The sequence below is a fragment of the Equus caballus genome, chromosome 2 (assembly GCF_041296265.1).
Source record: "Equus caballus isolate H_3958 breed thoroughbred chromosome 2, TB-T2T, whole genome shotgun sequence".
Taxonomy (NCBI): Eukaryota; Metazoa; Chordata; class Mammalia; order Perissodactyla; family Equidae; genus Equus; species Equus caballus.
Genome location: NC_091685.1, coordinates 82,912,237 through 82,937,824, shown reverse-complemented (window position 1 = coordinate 82,937,824; position 25,588 = coordinate 82,912,237). Strand labels below are relative to the sequence as shown.

At 34.8% G+C, this 25,588-nt stretch overlaps 1 protein-coding gene across 5 annotated transcripts in view; it reads left to right on the top strand.

The window, feature by feature from the left end:
• The window catches only part of GLRB (glycine receptor beta), an 85,631-nt gene extending 61,558 nt beyond the window's left edge, over nt 1–24,073 (top strand). For all 5 annotated transcript variants that reach the window (XM_023636387.2, XM_070257415.1, XM_023636388.2 and 2 more), the window contains 3 exons: nt 1,375–1,527; nt 11,226–11,518; nt 21,622–24,073. In XM_023636387.2, coding sequence (XP_023492155.1) covers nt 1,375–1,527; nt 11,226–11,518; nt 21,622–21,918 — 743 coding nt within the window. In that variant the 3' untranslated portion in view covers nt 21,919–24,073. The remainder of the gene's footprint in view (nt 1–1,374; nt 1,528–11,225; nt 11,519–21,621) is intronic.
• The last annotated feature ends 1,515 nt before the right edge of the window (nt 24,074–25,588 follow it).

The following is a 25,588-nucleotide window of genomic DNA, read 5'->3' as shown; positions in this document are numbered from 1 at the left end:
ATTTATTTTTGTTACATGTTAGCCCTAATATCTTTCTAATCTCTCAGAGGTATCAATGATTATAATCCACATTGGAAAAAGGATGGGTTTCTAATCTAAGTTATTTGATAAAAGGATGTGAATGGCCATTCTTTTATTAAGACCCTATGGTTTGCAACCATTAATGAATAAATATGAAGATTATTGTAGCATCAGAAGTATATATATTCTTCCCAACTAGGAAAAATAGATAAAAATAACTTTTAAAGTCTAAAATAGTAAAGAGTAATATTGTCCTTTTCCCTGTAATTATTTCGTTTATTCACTCTTCATTCATTTATTTGTTTCAACATTTTAAGATAATTATGTACAGTGTAAGCTGAACACACTTGGAAATATTTTAACTTTTTGGTATGTATGCATAACCTTACTTTTGCTGAATGGTAAATGACATTTTTATCTAAATTAAGCACTTCAGGCATTATTTTATTTGCTTTGCTAACTGAAAGGATCAAAACGTTTTAAAAAATTTCTCAAACATCTGGAAATGTCTCTTTTATTCCAGTGCTAGAAGAATATTTGTGTCACCTATCTTCTTTCTCAAGTCAGCGAAGGCTATTATGAGGCTGCTCATAATTTGTGATTAATTTGGGAAACCAGCTGATGTCATGGCAGCTCTAGAATTATGCTGTGAAACAATTTCTGCTTTTGTCTCAGCTTGTGAAAATGAAGTCTTTTCTCTCAATGAGAGGATGTTTGAGGGCCCGGAGTGGAGGAGGGGAGAGGATTGAGAGAATGTCAGAAGTTTGTACTTTATAATCTTTTATCTATATAGATTGAAAACACTTATTTCTTATCCTTGCTAATGTTTACCTCCAATAGTTTCTTAATTGTTTAAGATTGAAATATGCATGTGAGTTTTTGTAGAATGCCGTCCATTCTACATAATAAATGGTACACATGGCTGAAAAATTTTACTGACGATGTGAAGTCCAGGAGTGTTTCTCTTTAGACTTGTTCTACTTTGATTTACTACTCCCTATATGACTCCTTTAGATCATTTGCTCTAGGGTACCCCTGGGTAATGAAAAGTTTAAGTTCATTGCAAATTCTCTGAAAAATAGACTGGAAAGCCAAGATACTGACATAGTGGAGCAGTACGTAGTGTCTATTTCTCAATGTCATAAGGAAGCTGTGAAAGGTCAATGAAACAGGTCCCGTAATGCCATCCTTTTAGATCATATAAATTATATATATTTACAGGAAAACTGTTTTTATGGAGTTTCCTTTGTGAAATTGCCTTGAATAGAAGTGACATAATTTATAGGTGGCTTATTGCTTTTTGCAGTTGTATGTGGGTGAGAAGCTCAGACTTTTCATGTTTGTTTCTGAAAGGGTACTACACGTGTGTGGAAGTCATCTTCACCCTAAGGAGACAGGTCGGGTTTTACATGATGGGTGTTTATGCCCCGACCCTGCTGATTGTGGTTCTCTCCTGGCTTTCCTTCTGGATCAACCCGGACGCAAGTGCTGCCAGAGTGCCCCTGGGTAAAGTGTTTCATGCTTCTCTCTCATGTCAGGAATGTCTTATGTCTTTATATAACTAACAATATAATCAACTCTTTGAAACAATGAGTTTTGGGATTGATGGCAAACTTTTTTTGTTTGTTTTTAGACTTTCTTCAAAACTTGACTTTGAACTAGATTTTCTCAATGTTTATGCACTCTATAATTAAACTGGTTTTTCTTTTTTCCTGTCCTCTGGATATTTTAAAGTTAACCTATCCTACTTTGACTCTCATGAAATAATTATTAAAGTGATTTTCACAGATAACTAAAGTCTAAAATCCCCAATAGTGCAAACTTAAAAACAAATAACTATTTTGATGGAAATCTTTCTAAATAGTATTATATATTATCTCATACTCTTAACCAGGGAATATGTAATATAACTTATCTTCTTAAAAATGACTTAGCTAGGCCCCATGGCCTGGTGGTTAAGTTCACGCATTCCACTTCAGCTGCCCGAGTTTACAGATTTGGATCCTGGGCTCGGACCTACCCACTCATCAGCCATGCTGTGGCAGAAACCCACATATGAAATAGAGGAAGATTGGCACAGATGTTAGCTAGGCCAAATCTTCCTCAAGCAAAAGGAGGAAGATGGCCACAGATGTTAGCTCAGGGTGAATCTTCCTCAGGAAAAAAAAAAAAGACAACATCATTTTCCTAAACATCAATTACTGTCTGCTGTATCATCAGGAGTGGCTAGAGAGAGCAAGGGCTGGTTATTCATTTAATAAAATTTGTTATTTTTAATGCTATGTGACATAGAAACATCATTAGCCAAACTCGAACGCTGTGTCTGCATAGGGGTTAAAAAGTATTTGCTTGGGGAAATATTCAAGAGTACTTCTTATGAGTAAAGTGAATAAACTTCAAAATAAGGACATTGTAACAACAAGTTTTGCTTGGCAGGTTTTCATATTTTTCATTACTTTGTGCGTGTGTGTGTGTTTTCTGAATCTCACCTGGAACTTATGTAGGTAAGGCTGGGATACGTCTGACCTCTTGGTGACCTATTGGTTGCAGCATTTCATTTTTAACTCCATCACAAAGGCCTTGTGCAAATCTCCCTCCTGACTAATTGGAGAAGTTAAATGAAATACAGATTTTCAAGAGTAGGACACCAGGAAAGAAGCAATAAAAATGACAATTTTATCTGAATAAGAAATTTGGTGGTTTACATCTAATAAAAACTACAAAGACCAAATCTATATCTTAATAACCAAAAATGTGGGAAATTTCATCCTAAGGGTTATGTATCTGTAATGAAGACAATGACAACTTATAGATTAATTCCTTTAAGAGATGAGAATTAGCAATGTGGTGTATTGTACTAGGAATAAAACACCCAGAAAACATACACTTGAGTTCTAAGACTTGTCAAAAATATTATATACTTCCCGCAAATAGCCAATTTTTTTGTTTGTTAGAAATATCTTACTCTCATGGAGTGATATAAATTGAAATGGCAGGCTTCCAAGGGTCCTTCAGAGACAGCCCAATCCCTGACATATCCTTAAAGGATTTTTCTCTATAAATCCTCATTCATTGTAGGACTTCTGCTATGAAGTTCCTAAGCTGTCACTTAGCATCTGGCAGACCTGTTGTATGGAGCAGAAAGGTTTAATGGTTGAAAGTCAGTCTCTAGAGTCAAACTTGGGTTTGAATTCCAGCTCTGTGCTTACGAGCTGTTGACAACTTGGACAACAAACCGATCTAACCTCTTGAAACATATTCTGTGTACTCTGTTGAAATGTCAACAGGGATGAAAAGATATTCAAGGGGTTACTTGGAGTATTGAAAAAAAGAGAGTAAAGCCCATATTACACATTTGGGAGTTAGTTGTATGCCTCACTTTTTTGTTGCTTTTTTACACTTTACCAAGTACTTTTACACATTTTGATTCAACAGATATTTATTGTGTGCCAACTATGTACTACGTAATAGTCAAGAATTTGGGGATATAGTTAATAAAGTAAATAGCTAGTAAAAGTTAATAAAATAAATAAAGAAAGAAAAACTCTTAGCCTTAATAAGCTTATATTCTCCTGGGAAGAAACAGACACCAAATAAGTATACTGTATAATATATAAGATGATGGTATAGGGATAAAGAATTCAGGCCTGCTTGTCAGGAATTGCCTCAGTGAGAAAGGGATATTGGATAAAGACAGGATAGGGTGAAAAAGTGAATCATCGTGGTTGTATAGGAAAGAGTGGGCCGGGATAGTGATCATCAAGGGCAGCAGTCCTGAGGCAGGAGCATGCTTGGGGTATTGTGGGAACAAAGAAGACCAGTGTGACTGGAGCAGAATGAGTGAAAGGAAGATTATCGATGAGGTCAGAAAGATAACAATAGTGAGGCGTGGGCCATGTAAGGTCTCCTAAGGAGTTCTGATTATTTTGGCTTTTATTCAGAGTGAAATGTGAAGTCCCTGAGGGCTTTTAAGCATGATCTGATTTAAATTTTAACAGGTTCCCTTTGCCTACTTTGTTCAGAACAGACTGAAAGGGGGCAAGGATGGAAGCAAGGAGAGCAATTAGGGAGCTGTTTTAATAATCCATGTGAGACAATCAGGGTGGGGCCAGAGGGTGGTAGCAGAGGTGCTCATAAGCAGATGAAGGATATGGTAGAGATAAAGAGATCTGTAGCTGTGTTGTATATGGGATTTAAGAAAGAATCAAGGCTGACTTCAAATTTTTTTTGGTGGGGAAACTAGAAAGATGAAATTTCCATTAACTGAGATGGGAAAAACTGCCTGTAAAGTAGCTTTGAGAAAGTGAGCAAACCAGGAGCTTGGTTTTGGACATGTTAAGTTTGAGCTGTCTCATAGGTAGAGATATCCGATAGGCAGTGGGATATATAAGTCTGGGGTTTCTTGGAGAGATCAAGCCTGGAGGTAAGAATTTAAGATTTGTGATAATATAGTTGATCTGTGCAGCAATGAGACTGGAGTGTAGGTAGAGAAGTCTAAGGGTTAGACTTGGGACTGAGAAGATGAGGAGCAACCAGTATGATATGGTTTCCTAGAAGCCAAGTAGAGAAAGTATTTCTAGGTGAAGGGAGTGATCAACCAAACTGCTTGCAAATCAAGTAAGGTTAGGGCTAAAGATTGCCATTGGATTTATCAGCCTTGAGGAATCACTGGTGTCCATGACAAGGACAGTTTCCATAGAGTGAGGAGAGGCGGAAAGCCTGATTTAAGTGACTTCAAGAGAGAACAGGAGGGGAGGAACTAGAGACATCCAGTATAAAGAACTCTTAGAGATTGTTATGTTAGCTGTAAAAAGAAAAAGAGAATGGGGAAATAGCTGGTTGAGAACAGCAGTTGAAAGCATTTCTTGTTTCTGTTTTATAAGGTGGGAAAAATCATACCATGTTATTTTTGGTAGAAAACAACCAATAGTGATGGAAAAATTGAGAGATGTAAGAAGTGCAGGAGCAGCATCTTTGAGACATGAGAAGGGATGAGATCTAAGAAATAGAGAGATTGGCCTTTGCTAGGACAAAGTGGATTTGTCCCAAAGATCAGCAAACTCCTTCTGTAAAAGGCCAGATAGTAAAAATTTCAGGTTTGTGGGCCGTATGGTTTCTGGTGCAACTCCTAAATCAGCTGTTATAGTGCTAAAGCAGTCTTAGACAATACATAACTGAATGAATGTGGATGTGTTCCAATAAAACTTTATTTATAAAAATAGGTGGTGGGCCAGATTTGCCCTGTGTCAGTTTACTGACCCCTGGTCTGTAGTATCAGGAGAGAAGGCAGAGTGTATGGGTGTAGACAGAGATAGGTGAGTAGATATGGTAGTAAGGGCTTGCAAATGATTTTGTTTTCTCATTGAAATAGGACACAAGATTATGAGTTGCAAGTGGGATAGAGTAGTATTGTGGGTTTGAAGAGAGAGAGAAAGCAGTGAATAGACAAGGGAAACACGTTATACATGGTAGGATTATGGACTTCTTGAGCTTAGTGATTATAAATTTCAAGTGAGATCAGTCAGCATGTTGGCATGTTTATCTCTAGCCACACTAATTAAACAAAATCTAGAGGATAGGGACATATTTCTGTTTTTGAGATTTATCTATATTGTGACTTGTATTCATATTTTGTTCTATTTTATTGTTGAATAGTGTTTGATAGTATGAATATGCCACAGATTTTTTTTCCATTCAGCAATTGATGGACATTAGGGTTGTTTCCTGGTTTTATTATAAAGAATGTTGCTATGAACAATTGTGTACAAGTCTCTGGTTGGACATATGTTTTCTATACTCTTGAGTAAACACCTAGGAATGAGATTTCTGGATTTTAAGGTAAAAGTGTATTTTACTTTTATAAAATACTACCATAGTGTTTATCAAAATGATGGTATCATTTTGCATTCCTACAAGTTGTTTCACATACTCCCCAACACTTAATTTTCTTGCCTTATTGTAGTGGCTAGCACCTCTAATACCATGTTGAATAGAATTCTTGGTAGTTGCCTTACTCCTGATTCTAGGTAGAAATAATTGAACCATTCACTGTTGAGTGTGACAGTAGCTGTAGATTTTTTGTAGCCATCTTAGGTTGAAGAGGTTCCTTTCTCTTTCTGGTTGGCCCAAGTTTTTTATCATGAAGGACAAAATTTGATTTAATTTGCAAAATGCTTTTTCTCCATATATTTAAATATTTAAATGAATTCCCTTCTTTATTTTGGTGAATTATGCTGATTGATTTCTAGTGTTATATGAGTTGCAAAAATTATTAGCACAAAAAATGTTCATGATGTTCACTTTTCCTTTTAATGTCTGGCTGTAGTGATAGCCCAGCTTTTATTCCTGATATTGTTCAATTGTAAATTCTCTTTTTCTTGATCATGCTAGCTAAAGGCTTATCAATTTTCTTGATTTTTCAAAATATCAGCTTTGATTTCATTTATTTTTTTCTAGTTGTTTTTTGTTAATTGATTTTAGCTTTTTATTGTTTCCTTTTTATTTACTTTCAATTTAATTTGATCTCTTTTTGGTGCTTAGAGTGGGAACTTGGATAATTGATTTTAGATCTTCTTTTCTGAGCATTTAAAGTTACAAATTTCCCTGTAAATACCACGTTAGCTATAATGTACAAATTTTGATATGTTGTATTTTCATCTTTTTTCAGTTAAAAATATTTTCTAATTTCTCTTGTAATTTCTTCTTTTGCCCATGGATTTGCTTGATTTCCAAATACTTAGGATTTTATAAATACCTGAATATGATTGCTTTCTAGTTTTGTCTGAGAATAAACTGTATAATTTCAGTCCTTTTGTTTGTTGAGACTTTTCTTAATGGCCTAGACCAGCATGTGCCTCCAAGTAACCAAACCATGTGCACTTGCAAGGTATATTTGTCATTATTGAGAGTAGTGTTTTGTAAATACTAGTGGAGTCAAATTGGTTGATAGTGCTGTTGAAATCTTTTATGTCTTTTGTCTAGTGATTACAGCTGTTGGTGAGAGAGTTGTTAAAATCTCCAACTATATTTATGGAATTATGCTCCAGGTATTTTGAAACTCTATTATTAGGTTTATACATATTTATAATTTTATCAAAAAAGAAAAATCATATTACTGACTTAGATTAAATTTCAGGATGTTCAGTTGATATAGCTATTTGACTCAGCATATCTTTCTTTTTTCTACTCCCCCCCCAACATTTTCCCAAAGGATTACAAAAAAATCAGTTTACCAATCTCTTCTTTTTATGGCCCATAATTTTTATTTTCTAAAAGTTAGGAGGAAAATATATAACATAAAGTAATTAATTTGCCTAGACTCTTTTTGGCTTTTTAAAAAATCAGTTGTGTATTCTAGTTTTATTTTTCTCTCAGTCTCTTTTTGATTTACTTTTTCCATTATTAACAAACACCAAAGCTTCCTCCATGAAATTTAGGTAAAGACTTTTTGTCTTTAGTTATTTCTTTGAGTAGGAAATTAACTATGCCAGTAACTATGGCAGTACCTTTCTGTAATACTCTATGTAAATTATTCTATAACACTCCCTTTTCCTGGTACATAAAAAATACTTGAGTTTCTGCTAAAGGGATTTTTTTTTAACAAGTAACTCTCAGTCATAAATGTAAAAAGATTCATAACTCAGGTCACAATTCAGACCGCTAGTAGACCACATATACATACTTTTCTTTCTTATTGTGCTCTTTTCTTATCATCTAAAGCAGTCGTTCAAGGATTAAAAAGACCTCTTTCAAAAATGTCAATATTTTTTCCCAAAATGTCAATAGATATTTTTCGATTGCCATATGATAGTAATAGTTTTATTTTCGTTCGTTCTTTTTTTTTTTTCTTGTGAGGAATATTGGCCCTGAGCTAACATCTGTCGCGAATCCTCTTCTTTTTGCTTGAGGAAGATTGTCACCGAGCTAACATCTGTGCCAATTTTCCTCCACTTTATGTGGAATACTGCCACAACATGGCTTGACAAGCAGTGCTAGGTCCATGCATCGGATCCGAATCTGCAAACTCTGGGCTGCCAAGTGGAGTGTGTGAACTTAGCTACAATGCCACCAGACGGGCCCCAATAGTTTTCTTTTTAGTATTCTTTGATTAAAGCATTATGAAATGATATGCTAATATAACTTAGGGGTACTTCCAAATGAATTTTCATTTTATTCATCATGATTCCATATATACAATTTGGTGAATAGTTTATCTCAGTATGAGATAAGAATTAGTTGGAGTTTAGACGGTAGTTGGTATGTGCACACTTGCAATTACTCCTTGACCTTCTCTATGGGTTCATGGCATTTGTTAACAGAAAATGCCATACTATCTCTACCTTCCATTTCTTTTCCTTTTTTCACCCTCTTTTTCTTTCTTTTGGTTTTTATTTTCTAGTTTTTGGTCTTCCTCTTGTCATCAATACATTGCTAGTGTATATGCTATGCATTGTTTGGCAGATTTCTCCTCTGAGATTGGTTAACAAGACATCTCATAGTCAATCAGAGTTCACTATAAAGAGTGGTCTTTTGAATAATTGAGATGATTTTATCACTATAAAATTCTTCATTTTGATTAGCTAAATAACTTTTTCTTTCACCCTGAATTGTTTATACAGGTTTTTGTTCAGTTCAACCTTTTTACATATTAATACTCTAATTTATATTATTTGTTAGCTTTACCTTTTAATAGATGTAGACCTCACATCTAGTTCTAAGAGATATATGAATTTTAAGACATTTTCTCTGATTTGAAATCTAAACTTGATGTTATTTGCTCAGATTTCTTATTTTAGGATGAACAAAACAAATGGATGTTTTCTGTTTTAACATGATTTCCTGAAGATTAGGCTCATGATTTCCAGAAGATGTTCATGCCTCCTCCTCCTTAACTTATCTCCATTTCTATTCTTACATCTTTGAAATGATAAAAATCTTAATAGAATAGACTACCATGCTTTTTTAACTTAATGTCTGGAATTATAAATACCTCTCCTTTCCCCCCACATCCATTAATGTTGTATCCTTCTGTTAAAAAGGCAATCCCGTCTCTGTTCCTTTAATCCCCTTTTTCTGACACTCGAGCATCTTTGCCTCACAAAGTCTCCTTTTTCCACTTGACCTCCATCTGAATGTTATTGACTAATCCTTCTTTTTAAAAAAGTTCTCAAGTGCACTGTGCTGTATCATGGTCATCTGTTGTGTTTCTTGGTCTTTATCTAAACTGACTCAGTGTTTTCATACCCAAGTCATCATCTTGTCCATGGTCTCCTCCTTCCATTTTTTCAGTTATTCTATTCAGAACTTTGTCTCAATCTTTTCCTCCATCCTTTTGTCAGTAACCAAGTCTTTTAAAATGTTTTCTCCAAAATCCTTCCGCTTTGATCCTCTCCTTTTCAATTCCTTATGCTTTGTTTCTGCAACTACAGTTTTTCCTTTTCAGTCTATTTTGTATATCGCTACCAGACCAATGTTATTTAAACATTCTTTTGATAATGTCATTTTTTTCTCCCCAATTTATAGTTTCTTAATATTCTCTAGTAAATATGGTGAATTCATTATAGGACTTTCAAGGCTTTCTATAATCTGACACTGTTCTCCATTTTGTCATAAAGTTTGTAGTATATCAGGATAAATTTTCAGGTATATACTAAGTTTACTACAATTTGGTGGATTCTATGTTATTGATGAGCATAAATGCTATGAAAACACAGTTGTGTCAATATATTCTATCTCAAAGAATTAAGTAAGGCTCGTTTTTGATTGATAGGTTGACACATAACATTTGATTAAGAATAGAAAAATTGACTTGGAAAGATGGCTTGACAAATTAATGCCCATAAGTATAATTAATTCTAGTTTAGGGCAATGATTGATAAGATCTTGGATTTTATGTTACTTCCCACTTCCAAGTTAGAAAGCCTGAAGACCTATATTAACTTTAAAAATATAGTCCTATTAATTCGTCCTTAATTTTCTTTACGACCGAGAATAATTACTGTGATAGCAAATTAGATGCCTATCAAGTCTTTATATATCTAAGTAATATTGTTTTCATCTGCAGAAGTCATTATATTTTGCTAAAAGCCTTTCTAGTAGAATGTTTTAGCTCTTGAATACTTAAAAAAATACAAAAAAAAGAGGTTGACACCTTTCAGAAGCCTCTGAAATGGTGCAATTGATGGAATAAATTTTTTCAATCTTTCAGGTGATTATTAATACTCATATGGTGCTTACCATTTCAGGGCAAGGGGAAAGAGCACCAAGTACATCTTTAATTATTAGGGTAATGTATTCATTATTCTTAGAGGTCATCAAATCTAAGAAGAATAAGGTGCACTTGGCCCCGTAAGTGGACTCATAGAGCCAAGGCAAACCTGTTTTCCTGCTTTACTTGAAATGAAGCTCTCTTGACATCATGTGAGATTCTTTCTGACCCAGTGTATCACTGGTTGTTTGTGCCACTGGGTCATGTTTCCTCATCCTCTCTTCTGAAAAAAATGGAGGAAGAGAGTGTGGCAAGTGGGAACAGAAAGAGGGAGATAAATTATTTCAGTTGTCTTTTGGGATTTTACAATTGTTTGAGTTAAACTGATACATTTCTAGTTAGCTTTCCATATACGGTTAATATTACATATAGCAGAATTTTAGCCTTTCCTTGAAAAGCTGGAATCATTTGTTTTCCCTGAAATAATCAGAAATGTTCTCTACGTTGTCTTTTCTATTAGATTTTTTTAAAATTGGGAACCTTATCAGAAAATTGCTTTATGTGTTCTGTTCTTGTTCTGATTTAGTTGTTCATGGGGTAAAGTTCAGCTCTATAACTGTATAAAATAAAGCTGAAAAATGAAATAACCCTCTCTAATCAGAGAACTTTGTGGCTTCCTCGGAGATACTACAGAATAGTTTTAGACATCTTTAATATCTAAACCAGATGCAAATTTTGTTTTCATACTTTGGTTTAAATTTCTATTCATTTTTTTTAATACTGAGTATTTACAAACATCCAAAACCACGTTCGATAATCATTACATTAAATACATGCATATTATTTCCTCTACTCTTTGAGCTTCAAAGGGACCTGATGAATTGTTCATGGCCCATTGGAAGTTACTGGAGATGGATTTAGTCAAAGAGGAATGATTACAGAACATTTCACAGGGTTTTGTAAAAAACAACTTTCACGCCTATTTCTGTTTCTGTAGGTATCTTCTCAGTTCTCAGCTTGGCCTCTGAGTGCACAACCCTTGCTGCTGAACTTCCCAAAGTGTCGTACGTGAAGGCTCTTGACGTATGGCTCATTGCTTGTCTTCTCTTTGGGTTCGCTTCCCTGGTGGAGTATGCTGTCGTCCAGGTGATGTTGAATAACCCCAAACGAGTTGAAGCAGAAAAAGCCAGAATTGCTAAGGCTGAGCAAGCAGATGGGAAAGGTGGAAATGTGGCTAAAAAGAATACTGTGAATGGTACAGGAACCCCTGTTCACATCAGCACTTTGCAGGTAAGAATGATATTATCCAGTGAAATGATTTCCCCCATGCTCTCTGCTGCGGGAGGAAAGAGGTCCTTTTCTGTGGGTGTCAAGGTTTGATAGAACTGGTTTTCACCCATTTTTCTCTCACAGATTAAAAGGAATGAAGCATAATATACTTTTTGGAAAAGAAATAGGAAACACTAAGGTCAAATACTAATTAAGAAAAAAGATCAACGCCTTATTAAATTTTTAGAGGAATTTTTATGTTTAAGGATTTTAGAGGAATTTTGGGTTTAAGGATTGCTTTGATTGTCACAATCCAATGTGGAGATCTTGCCAAAAGTGTATACCTCCGTACTGTTTTTCATCGGATAACCTTTAGCAAAAGGCCAAAGGACTATGGGGGAAGTGTTGACCTTCTGCCAATGCTGAAGGCTGAGGGGAGCCATGCTCTGGATTAAATCCCCTATCTGTTCACCGTCAAGTTTGAGAGCTTCACGTAGAACACGTCAGGCAGGCTACTTATTTATTGGATGCCTGGCCCACAGGGAAACTATATCCATAGTTTGAGATCCATCCAGCCCAGCGGTGAGTAGCTGGAGAAGAATTGGGCAGGGATTAACCCCTTTACCTTGCCTTGTCCCTTGATCTTGCATCTAAGAACCGTGGGCAATGCCTCTAGATTCAGGTACTGATAAATCCTGGAGCAACAGGCTGCTTCATGGATTAAGGATAGCTGTCCGCTTACGCAGATTGATGCCCTCTGGTTGGGAAGACCAGTAAGCTGGGAGACCATTTTCATTGAGCTTAGCTTGCTTGGTAAACTCCACAAGAGACTAAAAGGTCCATACCATTCTACAACCTTACAAATCTTGCCTGTTCTGCCTTTATTTGGCCCCATACAATATCAATTTGTTGACCATCACCACTGCCGTTACCTAGAACGTTAGACAAGTATGCCACATGTGTACTTTTAGATACAAAAGCAATATGTGGTGCTGCCTGCAGCTCCTTCTTTTTCTTTCTTCTAAGTTATTAAACTCATTTTCTAAGCCTCTCTGCAAATTCTTAGTTGTTACCTTGTGGGAGGATTCTTCAGGCCTTATAAATCTTTTGTATCCTTAATCCTCTTCATGAAGAATAAGTATAAAATTTTGATTAATGCAGAACTATCATGGCCTTAAAGAAGCCATGTCTTCAACATCTTTTTCCATCCTTTTCCATCCAACATGTCTATGTCATTATATTTGAAGTGAGTTTCTTGTAGACAACATGCAGTTGGTTTATGATTTTTAGTCTGCTCTCTCACTCTCCTGTGTTAATTGGTATGTTTAGATCATTTAAATTTAATGTAATTATTGATATATTAGGGCTTCACTCTATTATTTTATGTTTTATTTTCTGTTTGTTCTGTTTTTTTTATCTATTTGCTTTCCTGTGGGTTACTTGGATATTTTCTAGATGATGTTTTCAGTTTTCTATATTGCTTTTAAGTGTATTTTTCTGTATGTCTTGTTTAATGGTTGTTCTAGGTATGACATTATACATACGTAATTTAGCACAATCTACTGGTCTCATTACCAGTTAGTGTAATGTGTAGATGCATTACCTTCCCTACCATCCCTTTACTTTCCTCTGTTTAAATTGTAGCAAATATTTCTTAGAACCCAATTAGACAGTGTCATAATTTTTGCTACACTATCAAACACAATTTTGAAAACTCAAAGGCAGAAGGAAAGCTTATTGTATTTATGCATATTTTTGCTTACCATGGTCTTTATTTTATTCTGGTATTCCAAAGTTCTGTCTTTCATTGTTTTCTTTCCTTTTAGAGAATTTCCTTTATCCATTATTTTGAGTAGCTCTACTGGTGACAAATTCTTCTAGTTTTCCTTCATCTGACAATGTCTTGATTTTCCCTTCATCCCTGAAGAATATTTTCACTGGGTATAGGATTCTGGGTTGACAGTTCTTTTCTTTCTGCACCTAAAAAATATTGTTCTACTTCCTTCTGGCCTCCATGGCTTCTGATGAGAACTCCACTTCATTCGCACTGCTTTTCCCCTTTAGGTAAAGTGTCATTTTTATCTGGTTGCTTTCAAGGTTTTTTGATTTTGTCTTCACTGTTTAGAAGTTTAATTATGCTATTTTTGGTGTGAATTTCTTTGGTTGATCCTGTTTCAGACTTGTTTAGCTTGTTAAAAAACGTGGGCTTAGGGGCCAACCTGGTGGTGTAGTGGTTAGGTTTGTGCACTCTGCTTCAGTGGCCCAGGGTTTGCGGGTTCAGATCCTGGGCACGGACCTACGCAACACTCATCAAGCCATGCTTTGGTGGTGTCCCACATACTAATTGGAGGAAGATTGGCACAGATGTTAGCTCAGTGACAGTCTTCCTCAAGCAAAAAGAGGAAGATTGGCAACAGATGTTAGCTTAGGGCCACCTTCCTCACCAAAAAAAAAAAAAAAAAAAAAATGTAGGCTTATGTTTCTTGCCAAACTTAGAAAGTTTTCAATTGTTATTTCTTTGAGTACCTTTTTAGCCCTGACTTCTTTCTCCTGACTTTCTGGGACTCTGATGGCACAAAGGTTAGATCCTTTGTTATAGTCCCACAGATCCCTGAGGCTCTGTCCATTTTTTCCTATCTATTTTCTCTCTGTTGTTCAGATTGACTAATTTCTTCTGTTATATCTTCTTGTTCACTGATTCTTTCCTCTGCCTCCTCTATTTTCCTGTTGAGCTCATCCACTAAAATTTCTATTTTGGTTAATGTATTTTTCAGTTATAAAATTTCCATTTGTTTTTTCTTTTTATCTTTTTTTTGACTCAGATTTTGTATTTTTTTGCTCAGGCTATCTATTTTTCATTTGTTTCAAATATGTTCATAATTGCTGATTGAAGCATTTTTATCATCCATGCTTTAAAACCTTTCTCAAATAATTCTAACACATTTTTCCTCTGGGTGTTGATATCTATTAATTATATTTTTTGAAAAATTCAGTTTGAGATGTTCCCCAGTTCTTTGTGTGATGAGTGATTCTCTATTGAAACCTGGATATTTTCATCTTCTGTTAAGAGACTCTAAATCTTGTTTAAACTTTCTGTTTTAGCTGGCTTTCTCTGACTCTGTTCTGCCAGGAGAAGGAGGGATCCTGCCTCATTATTGCCAGGTGGAAGTAGAAGTCTAGGTTCCGCACACAGTGAGGTCGGGGGCTCCTCATTACTGCTGGGTGGAATTGGGAGTTGTGGGTTTCCCATGTGGTCTCTACTGACACTGCAATGGGGTGCCTTCATTACTGCCTGGCAATAGTGAAAGCTCTGCCTCTCCACTAGGCCTCCTATGACATCACCCCCAGTGTAGAAGAGGAGAAGCAGCTTGTTGCTGTTGGGTCAGGGTGGAAGTCCATGCTGTTTATACAGTCTCCACTGACACAGTGTTGGTGAACGGAGCCTTGTTACTGGTCTATGGAGATGGAAGTCCGGCCTCCCTACTTGGCCTTCTTTGATTCTACTTCACTGGTAGTGTTAGGAACCTCGTTACAGCCTCTTTAAGGCGGAATGCTCACTCCCCGATCGGCCTTTGCTGCCATGGGTGGGGATAGGGCCACAATTTTTTCTGTGGTGTTTGGCTGGAATAGATGGATTATTGCCTGAAAGTTTTCTGTCTTGCTAAGTTGCCCCTTTCTTTGTCCTTTGGCTGGAGAGAGCAGGCTTTGTTGGGGCCGTTTTTATCTGCACCCATTGGCATTTTCAGTTCCAGCTTCTTCAGCTCCAAATCTTGGATATATGAAGCAAAAAGGAAATGCAAGAACTCACCAATGTCTCATTCCTTGTTGGGTCTAAAGATCCCCAGCTGATCTGCTTCCTTTTCTCCACCTCTCAGTCTTCTTAGGTTTGTTTTGTATAATGTCCAGAGTATGTCTACTCTGTTTTCCTGGATTCAGAAGTCCCTTCTATTCTTTTCAAGTTGCTCAGCATCCTCATTATACCTGTACCCTGCCTACCACATCCTAGTGATTAAATAGACAGATCAATGAGCTACTCTTAAGATTTCCATTAATGTTGCAACTACTCTGCCTACTGGGCTGTTTCAGATTTACTGCATTCCCTGCACCAGGAACACACCCTTTCATGGAAATTATGGTTCTGTTTCCTAGTATCTTACTTTCTTCTCTATTACCATCAAAACTGCCAAATAGTACCTAGAAGAGCTAGCGACTGCTTAAGGGCATGCTTTAGCACATCAAAGAACTGGTATTCGAAGCATGCTAGGTCTTTGTGAGAAACTTTGGTTTTCCTTCTGAAACTTATACTTATTTCTCCATGCCAGAAGTGGAAGGAGGAATACCTGAGACCTTTGTATTATGTGGGAGTGTTCACTCCTTGAATCTTTGGCTCTAGCTATCAACCCCTCCATTTACATCTCCCTATTTTTTAGCACCTCCCCCTGTTTCTAGGACACTAATCCCCCTACCCTTTAACTTGGACTCTGGTTGAGACATCTGGAGACAGAAAGCAAAGATATTCTATAGAACAGATGCCTGATTTCCAATAGTGCCACAATCAGCTTCATTTTCTGGTATGTTATAGAGCATTGATAATTGCAGAAATTCTCTAGTAATAGAGAACAGCAATGTGCAAATGATCTTGGAATCTTAATACAATCCCTGAAGTGGGGAATTAATGGAAGGAGACTCATTAGAACCAGATTTTCAGAGAGCTGTAGAACATATCAAGATTATTTATGTACATAGATATAAAGGATAAATAAGATCCAGAATATTAGACTGAATTATGTCATTTTAAATTTAGCTTTCAATTGTTAAAATAATAACTCTATGAATAAAAGTTCAACATATTTAAGAACATCTGTGTTTTAATTCTCTGTGTTTTAGTTGCTAATAGAAGCACATGTCTGGATTCTGAAACTGCTGTGACATTTTGCTACAAAGGTCATAGACTGATGCTCAGAGAGTTTAAAAGTTGACCAGAAACTTTAATCTCCAGATATAAATGTAAATTACTCTTGTTATAGACCAAAATGCAATTTCCAAAATAAACATTGTACCTATGTAATATTTATATTCTGAGATAGCCTTCAAAAATGAGAATATAAGTCCAGAAATAACTTAGCTTAAATTACACATCAAACTTACAGCAAATGTGTAAGCTTGATACATTAATAAGATTCTTACACATTGACACATGAAAGAAGATATAAAGGAAATTTTTAAATTATTGCCTTTTTAATTTAGCAGTTTTCCTGTGAAAAAATTATAGGTTTGCTTTCAAAGTGCATTTGTTTTAGTGTATTTTGCTTTATAAAACACAAACTTTTGCCAAGTAATTTCAATCAGATGATATGTCATTTATTTTTAGACAGAATAACGACAGTAATTAATGGAAGCACAATGAAACTCGGATTGTAGAAAGTTTTTGATGCTGATTTTTAAAATATTATTGTGCTTGCTAAGGGATGATTTTAAAAAGTGTAGGAAAGATCAATGATGATATAATCTAACTTTTAGTATGAGGTTTTCATAATTTTGCCTGCATACATAAATCTGGCATCATACATATATAATTGTCTATGGTTTTTTTCCCCCTAAATTTGGTACTTCCTCAATCATTCTAATATCTTGGTTACTAATTTGATGGTTTATTCATATATTTCTTTTTTTTATTCAATAGAAACAGTTGAAGGCCCACTGTTGTTAATATCATCCTATTCCCAACACCTAGTATGTGCCGTGTGCTATTTACAACAAAGGTGTTGTGAATAAAAGACAAAATAGTATCCATGCCTACGGATTTGAATAAATTACAAAATAAAAGCTGCTGTTCATGCATGAATGAGAGAGTTGTTTCTTATGGTAATGATGTGTTAAAATAAGGATTGATTTAAATTTGGTAAAATATAGAGAGATTATTCCTCTCTGAACAGATGTTTATCATCTATAGAAGATACTGCTATCACTGTGAAATCATGCCTAAGTCTTCTAGTCAAGAAATATTGCATAAGGTGATTTTCTTTTAAATATGTACAGACTCAAACTGAAGAAGAAAGAAAATCTTAGAGGCTACAATTTGAAACAGTCAGAAGTTTTTACCTGCATCATTTTTTATTCTTGACAGTTTCATTATCATACTACCTCATTTTTGCTACCAGTAATTTTCAGAAGTGGCAAGTTTATATGATGAGAGTAAATGAGACACATATTCATATGAGGAAAAATTGAGAAATTATAAATTGAAGATTAATATAACCAAGATTACTTTTAAGAACGTGTTAAGTAGGGTTACTCTTTTATTTATAAGCAGTTTATTTAATCCTTCTTCCTGTGATATTATCATTGTTTAAGATAGTGTTTATATTTTACAATATAATTTTGTATTTTTATGTACATACTTGATATGATAATTATGTGTGGAGAGTATTAATTAAAAAAGAAAGTTATGTTTGTGTAAAATCTCTGATGAATGGGGGAAGAGGAGACCAGGCAACTAGGTAATGAATCATGAGCTATTTAAGGAACCTGAGGACTTCTCAGTAGGGAACATAATCTTATTCCTTATTTAATCATGTCACATTATTGAAAATTACTTCTGTAGTAGGGGTTTTCACCAATAAACACACACACATACACACACACACACGCAACCAACTCTACTTATTTTAAATATCAGAATCTTCAAATACGTTCCTGGAAAGGTTTTAATAAATTAAATGATTAAAAATTTAGTAGGACCAAATTGAAGCTTTTTGGAGTGCTTTTCTATGTTATTACTTTAACAGTGAAGAAATTGTTTTTCTCTTACTGTCATGGTTACTATATTTAAATAATGTCTCTTAATAAATGTAACATTCTATGTCTACATTTTGAATAAACTATGAGATAAAATTCTAAAATTATTAAAATAGCTGGAAGAATCTAAGAATATGTTAGGTAAATAAAACAGATTAGAACATTTGAAGTATGTGTGTGTGGCTTAGGTTATAACATCACATAAATTTGGCAACTTGTTTAGTTAGCCGTACTAAACATGTGGCTTAGTATGGCTAAGCCATACTAAAGCCATACCTAAAGTCAGATATAAAATGTGATTTATAGTAAATGCATTTCTATAGTAAATATATATGGCCTTCTTTGTGAAAAAGTAAAAACAACTGATAAGAATCATGCTTCCTAAGTGTATTGGCAGAAGCTAGAGTACTCCTTTGTTTTGATAAGTGGATCCTAAAACCCAGTTAGTGCATCTAAAACTTTTGGAGAAGAAAATTCTCAAGGGAGAGGGAGGGACTGGGATTCCCAGAGTCCCAGGTCTTGAAGATTGCTCTGAGAGTCTGAGGATAATGAAAGATTTGATGTGGAGAGTCTGTTCTCAACTTCTGTTCCGATCAAGGTAGGGATTTACTCTTTACAAAAGTTCACTGATACATAGTGAGACTTATATATTCCTTAAACAACACTGCAAAACTAGAGCTTTAAAATGTGGTTTTCTGTCTGGTACACTTACAGGAAGAGTGTGTGAGTGCACATGTGTGTGCATGGTAATGGAGCTTAGATGACAGACTGCTTGCTGCAAATAGCCTTTTAGAATTTCAACTTGGAGAATTTAAATGGAAGGTCTGGAAGTAAATTATAAATGTGTATATATATATGCATGAATGATTCGTATATATGTGTATGTATGAATGATTTCCCAAAGTTGCATTTAAATAATTTAGATTTTAGTTGCTACCTTTGTTCTCTCTGTCATTCCATTGATTAGTCTCATTTTTTGCCAGACATTTTCCTAAACACAGTGTATAAATTGATATGGACTAAACCCTGGACCTATGGTGACTCCGTCAAGAATAGTTCCCTCATCAAGACATAATTACTCTTTTAAGCTCAGTCAAGCTCTGACAATTGGTAAATTGTAACTGCGCATTTAAAAAAACGGAGAGAGGGATTTTTCTTTCTTTAGGTTGGCCTCTGTAAGCTAAAACAATGTCCCATGAAACCAGGGTGGAACTGCGTTTCCATTTGGGCTCTTTTGTAACATTCTCTAAATAGGTTAATCTATTGGTGAGTCACATCTTTTTTTTTAAGTATGAAACATTCAGAAGAGTCAACTTCTAGCTCCTCAATCCGCATTCCTACTTATCAGCATTTTCTCGTGTATTTTTGTATAATTATATTTACATAAACATCTTTTTAAAAGTTCTTACCCAATAGGATTGTACAAATATCTCTGGGTTATAAAGTATATAATGATAAAGCCAACATTTGTATACCAGCTTAAAAAAAATAACATTACCAGTACTTGTTTATATTTTTTAAAAAATGGAAATAACCTAAATGTGTAATGACAGGAGGATATATAGATACATTTTAACTTGTTTTTTCACTCTGCATATCTTGGTTATCTTTGCTATCTACCTCTGAACACTGCCATCTGGCTCTTGCCCAGAAAATATGTGTCAGTGATTGTTCAGATAAAGGATAGTGTCCTGGTACCTGAAGTCCTGCTGAGGAATAATTTGTTTTACTTCTTACATTATGCATAATGTGTACCCAGCCATAATCTGGTAAATATAATAGATCCACATAACTACTCATGTATTACACTAATAAGGCAAAAACTAGACTAACTATAGTATACTAACAGTATACAATGATATGGTTTCATTTCTCAGTAAAAACGGTAAATAGCAATAGTGAAGATTTCAAAAGTAAATCACAGAAATCAGCCGTAAGAACAGTGGAGGATTAAGCAGGATAATCAAACGTTCACTGTTCTGTGGGCTTTTGTATTATCAGCGCTATCTTGAGCCACTGAGGTTAGCCTATATTCTTTCTAAGAACATTTCTGAGTGCTAGAGAGAATTCAGTGTGAAATAATTATTTTGTATATTACTGGAAATTGATTCAAATTTAATAACTTAATTTAATAATTGGTTCTAATTTAATAATTCAGAGATTATCAACTCTGAATAATCTCTATAGTATATGATCTGGCTGACATACATACAAGTTCTTCGGATTCTCTGAGCGTGGTTGGCTAATTCAACTTTAGCCAACAAGCTAGCAAAGCCTTTCATTAGTAACTCTTTGGTTCATGATAATTGTGACCATCTTTTAGTTCTTATTTGTGAGAGTGGTTTAGAGACACAGTCAGTCTTGTTGGAGTGATAAATGTCTCAGCCACTTATAAAACACCCTATTTGGAAATAGGATCTATGGGAGGTCAAAAGTTAGAAGTACTGGAAGATTTCTGTAATCCATATATATAGTAATATGGTCTGTGTCATGATTAAATGTTCGATTTTTATTTCTTGGTCTTTCAACTGAGAACTCTCACAAGCCTGGGAGCACTTAAGATAAATGTTGATTTGTGCTTTGATCACTTAACATAAAATAACCTATCAAAAGTTTATCCCACGGCATAAGTCTTGTTATATAGGCAAAACTTTAGAGCCCTAAATGTTCAAGTATCTGATGGTCTAATCAATTGACTCTCAAAGATAATAGTCTACTGATTAAATAATCAGATTTTTTTTTTTTTTGGTGAGGAGGGTTCACTCTACCATAACAGCTGTTGCCAGTCTTCATCTTTTTTTGCTCAAGGAGTATTAGCCCTGAGCTAACATCTCTACCAGTCATCCTCTATTTTGTATGTGGGTCACTGCCACAGCATGGCTTCATGGGTGGTGTACATCCATGCCTGGGATCTGAACGCATGAGTCCAGTCTGCCAAGGTGGAGTGTGCCAGGCTTAACCATTATGCCACAGGGCTGGCCCCAAACCATCAGATTTTTTAAATCTTCTTTTGAAGAAATGTATTTTTTTAGGAAGATTAGCCCTGAGCTAACTACTGCCAATCCTCCTCTTTTAGCTGAGGAAGACTGGCCCTGAGCTAACATCCGTGCCCACCTTCCTCTACTTTATATGTGGGATGCCTACCACAGCATGGCTTTTGCCAAGCGGTGCCATGTCTGCACCCAGAATCCGAACTGGTGAACCCTGGGCCACCAAGAAGCGGAATGTGCAAACTTAACCGCTGCGCCACCAGGCCAGCCCTGAAGAAATGTGTTTTCTGAGTAGAAAAATTCTGAAGATATTCTGTCTTTAATTTCTGTTCTCAGGTTGGAGAAACCAGATGCAAAAAGGTTTGTACTTCTAAGTCTGATCTGAGATCTAATGACTTCAGTATTGTTGGAAGCTTACCAAGAGATTTTGAATTATCCAATTACGACTGCTATGGAAAACCTATTGAAGTCAACAATGGACTTGGGAAATCTCAGGCAAAGAACAACAAGAAGCCACCCCCCGCCAAACCTGTCATTCCAACAGCAGCAAAACGAATTGATCTTTATGCAAGAGCTTTGTTTCCATTCTGCTTCTTGTTCTTCAACGTTATATATTGGTCTATATATTTATGATACATCTTTTCCAGTTGTATGAAATAAAACCCCATTTCATCATGACCAACGTCATTCATAAATGCCAATCTGTGAAAATCTTTGCATTTTCCTAGCAATATACTGCATTTGGATGCCATTTGATTGTAATAAAAATGTGGCACCTTAATTTTGAATGGCAGCATGATCCTGTAACGTCTGTGCTCTAATAATGATGTATATATGTATAGCGAACTTATTGCTTTAGGAATAAATGAAGGATAAGCATACTACAAAATATAAATACAAACAATTCTCTTCAGTTAGTGTAAATTACAAATACTTCAGATAATTCTGATAATAAAATGATGTGCACGCTGAATCCTGTTATGACCATTCTAATGGATGTAGTATTTGAATTGTCCTTCATTGTAACTTTCAGAGAAAGCCATCTTATTCTTGTATAACTTTAGATGATATATCACAGATTAAGCAAAATTATATTGCATATTGTCTAAGCTTTGTAAGTAGAAATATATCAGTTATAATTATGTGGGCTCTGTGGAGAAATAAAGTTGAAAAATTACTAATTTGTAAAATCAGCTCATTTTAAAGTGTGCCTGTGTTGTCAAAATGGCAGATGATTAAACACAGTAAGCATTTGTGAAACATGGGGAAATCTGGATTTACATAAATTCATACTGAATTCTGGCTTCTGATAAAATAAAGGATAGATACATTGATTAAATGTTTCTGATAAAAGAAATTCTTCTTAAACCAGCTTAAAACTTAAATATATTTTCGTGGACTTCATTTTGTTGATAAAGAGTATACAAAATCATTGTGCCTTAAAAAGACTCATAAAAATTTTAAATTGGAATATAGTAATGGTTATGTGATTTCACATCATTTTTAAGAAACCAAGAGGAAAATACCCTGTCACTAGAAGTAACTTGAGTTGGAAAAAAAAATCGTAATTATTAAAGGATTCTAACTTCTTTATTAAAATGCTTACATATTTTTAAGTAAAATTAAAATGTTTTTCAGAATTCATTTATTTTTTTCTTATTTATCTGAATATTTTTTGGATTTGTTAAAGAACATTTAAAGACTAAGGAAATATCTTTGTATATGCTAGGCCTCACTTCTACTTGTGTTTTCTTTCTTGCTAGAAGTCTAGACTACTTAGATTTACTTACTTTGATCTTGTTCCATCCTGACAATATGCACTTTCTGGTCTATAAGGCTTTCATTACCTAGCAATATCACAGCCAATGTACCTTTTTATTTTTGCCAGAGCTGAAATGAGAACTATCAGTAATTAATGGAACATGAACATAAGACCAAATAAGTATATTTATATTATTTGGCGAGTTTTGTTGCAGCTAAGAGTTTGTATTGTCAATACAATAATAAAATATGTTTAAATATTTATGCAAATTGCCATATGTAAGTCAATGCTATTTTATTGAAGACTTTAATTTTGAAAGATTCTCAGTGATTATCAAATTTTGTAAAAATGAGTTGTAATCTAGTCCTCTGTAGTCCTTCAGCACCCTCTAGTTGCAAAATCTTAGCCATCTGAATAGTTTAAATGCCGCAAATAACCCTATTGATGGACTTCAATATCCTGCCAGGACCAGGCCAATCACATTTTAATGGAAATGTGGTGGGAAAAAGATGTCCTGAATAGGACTTAAACCATTAAAAATTTTTATTTATAATAATTACATTTGCCAATAATCTGTTTCCTTTATTCTTGAAAATTTCTTTCATATTAGGGAGTTTGATTTAGATACAGAGTTGTAAGTGGGAAATGTACCAAATGGAAGACAGGTCTCACTATATAAGAATTTGTTGAAAATAATGTGAATAAATTTATTTCTGTAATACAATATTGTAGCCTCTTATGATCAATTTTCATACCTAAATATATATAAATAGCTATTCCAGGATTAAATGTGTATATATAACTGCCAATGGAGCATTAGACAGTGATCGTAACAAAGAAATACCATCAGTGTTCATAACACTTGCTTTATAATTGTTATCTCAAGGATTTAGTCACTTAACCCCAGAGTAGTTCTGATCTGTGTACTTTAAATTATGTCTTTCTAGGAGACTTGCAGTGTATCTACCTGGATATCAGTATCTCAAATTCAGTGACTCCAAAATAAAAATTATCTTTTCCTCACAATCAGTAGGTTCTCTTATTTTCTATTTCTCTTAAAGCCATCTCTATTCCAGTCACCAGTGAAACCTTCCTTTCTCACACTCCATCCCCTTTCCAGTACCGAGTCCTATTGACTCTCGCTCTTCCGCCTACTGCCTCCTCTCCAGTTCTCTCGACACCACCCTAAATCCACTTCCCTTTCCCATTCTTAAGCAGACTATTACAGCAGTCTACAATCTCAGTCCACTGTAATTCAGCTTATTTTTGAACTAACTTTGTGATATTTATTTTTTAATGACACAAGTAATACATGACTATCTTGTATTGTACTAGAACTATTAGATTATTAGAAGTATTAGATGTAGCAGAAGACAAACCAATGTATTTAAAGTAAGCACTTAACATTGCTGTGATAGCCTGCTCTCTTCACACCCTTCTCTCTTTCCCCGGAAGTCATCTCTGTCTCATACCCATCCAGAACTTACTCTAGGCATCTACAACCTCTAACCAATTTTTAAGTATAAAAGATAATTTAACATAATGGTATTTAATGCAAATGGAATTTTGCCGTATGTATAGTTTTACAATTTCTTTATTTTTCATTTAATATGTCTTGGAGGTCTTTCTATGTGAGCACATAGTGGAAGTTCATAAATCTATCTTCTGCCTCCTGTTGTCCTATAGCGTGGATGTGCCTGAATTTAGCTTCTTTTTAAGCAGAAATTTGGATTCTTTTTATTTTCTAGTACAAAATAGTCCTGCAGTAAATATCTTTGTGCATATATGTGCTTATTTCCATGAGGTGGATGCCAGAAGAAGAGCTGGCGAGTTCAAAGATGTATACATTTTAAATTCTGGTAGGTTCTCCTCAATTTCCCTCCAAAAAGTTACTAATGTAGATTTTCAACATGATGTGTCCAAGCTGTCACAGACCAGTCAACTCTTAATTTATTTTGTCATTGATACATTACTTTTCTTTCTTAAAAACATTTTTGACGTTGTTTCAGACTTTTAAAAACTTGCAAAAATATTACAAAGAATTCCTGTGTACCATTCATCAGATTCCCCACATGTTAATATTTTATCACATTGCTTTATTTTTCTCCCCCTGCTTTGTGTGTGTGTGCGTGCATGCATGCACATGAGACATTTTTTATGAAATATTTAAAATAGAGTTGAAGATTTGATGTCCCTTTACCTCTACACACTGTAGTTATGTTTTCTAAACAGAGACATCCTTTCATAACCACAGTAGTGCTAGGTGTCCATATCAAGAAATTAACATTGATAAAATAGTGTAATTTAGAGACTTTATTCAAATTTGCCAATTGTCTCTCTTTTTTTGATGTTCAGGATCCAATCCAGTATCACATATTTCATTTAATTGTCACAATGTTAATTTCTTTAAAATAAAGCTGTGATCATGGCATTCTGCTCAAATATCTTTAGTGCCTTGTGTTGCCCAACGAACTACGTAAAAAGTCTTCTCTCTCACCTATGAAATTCTTATTAAATGTTTAACCGTTTCTCACATTACTC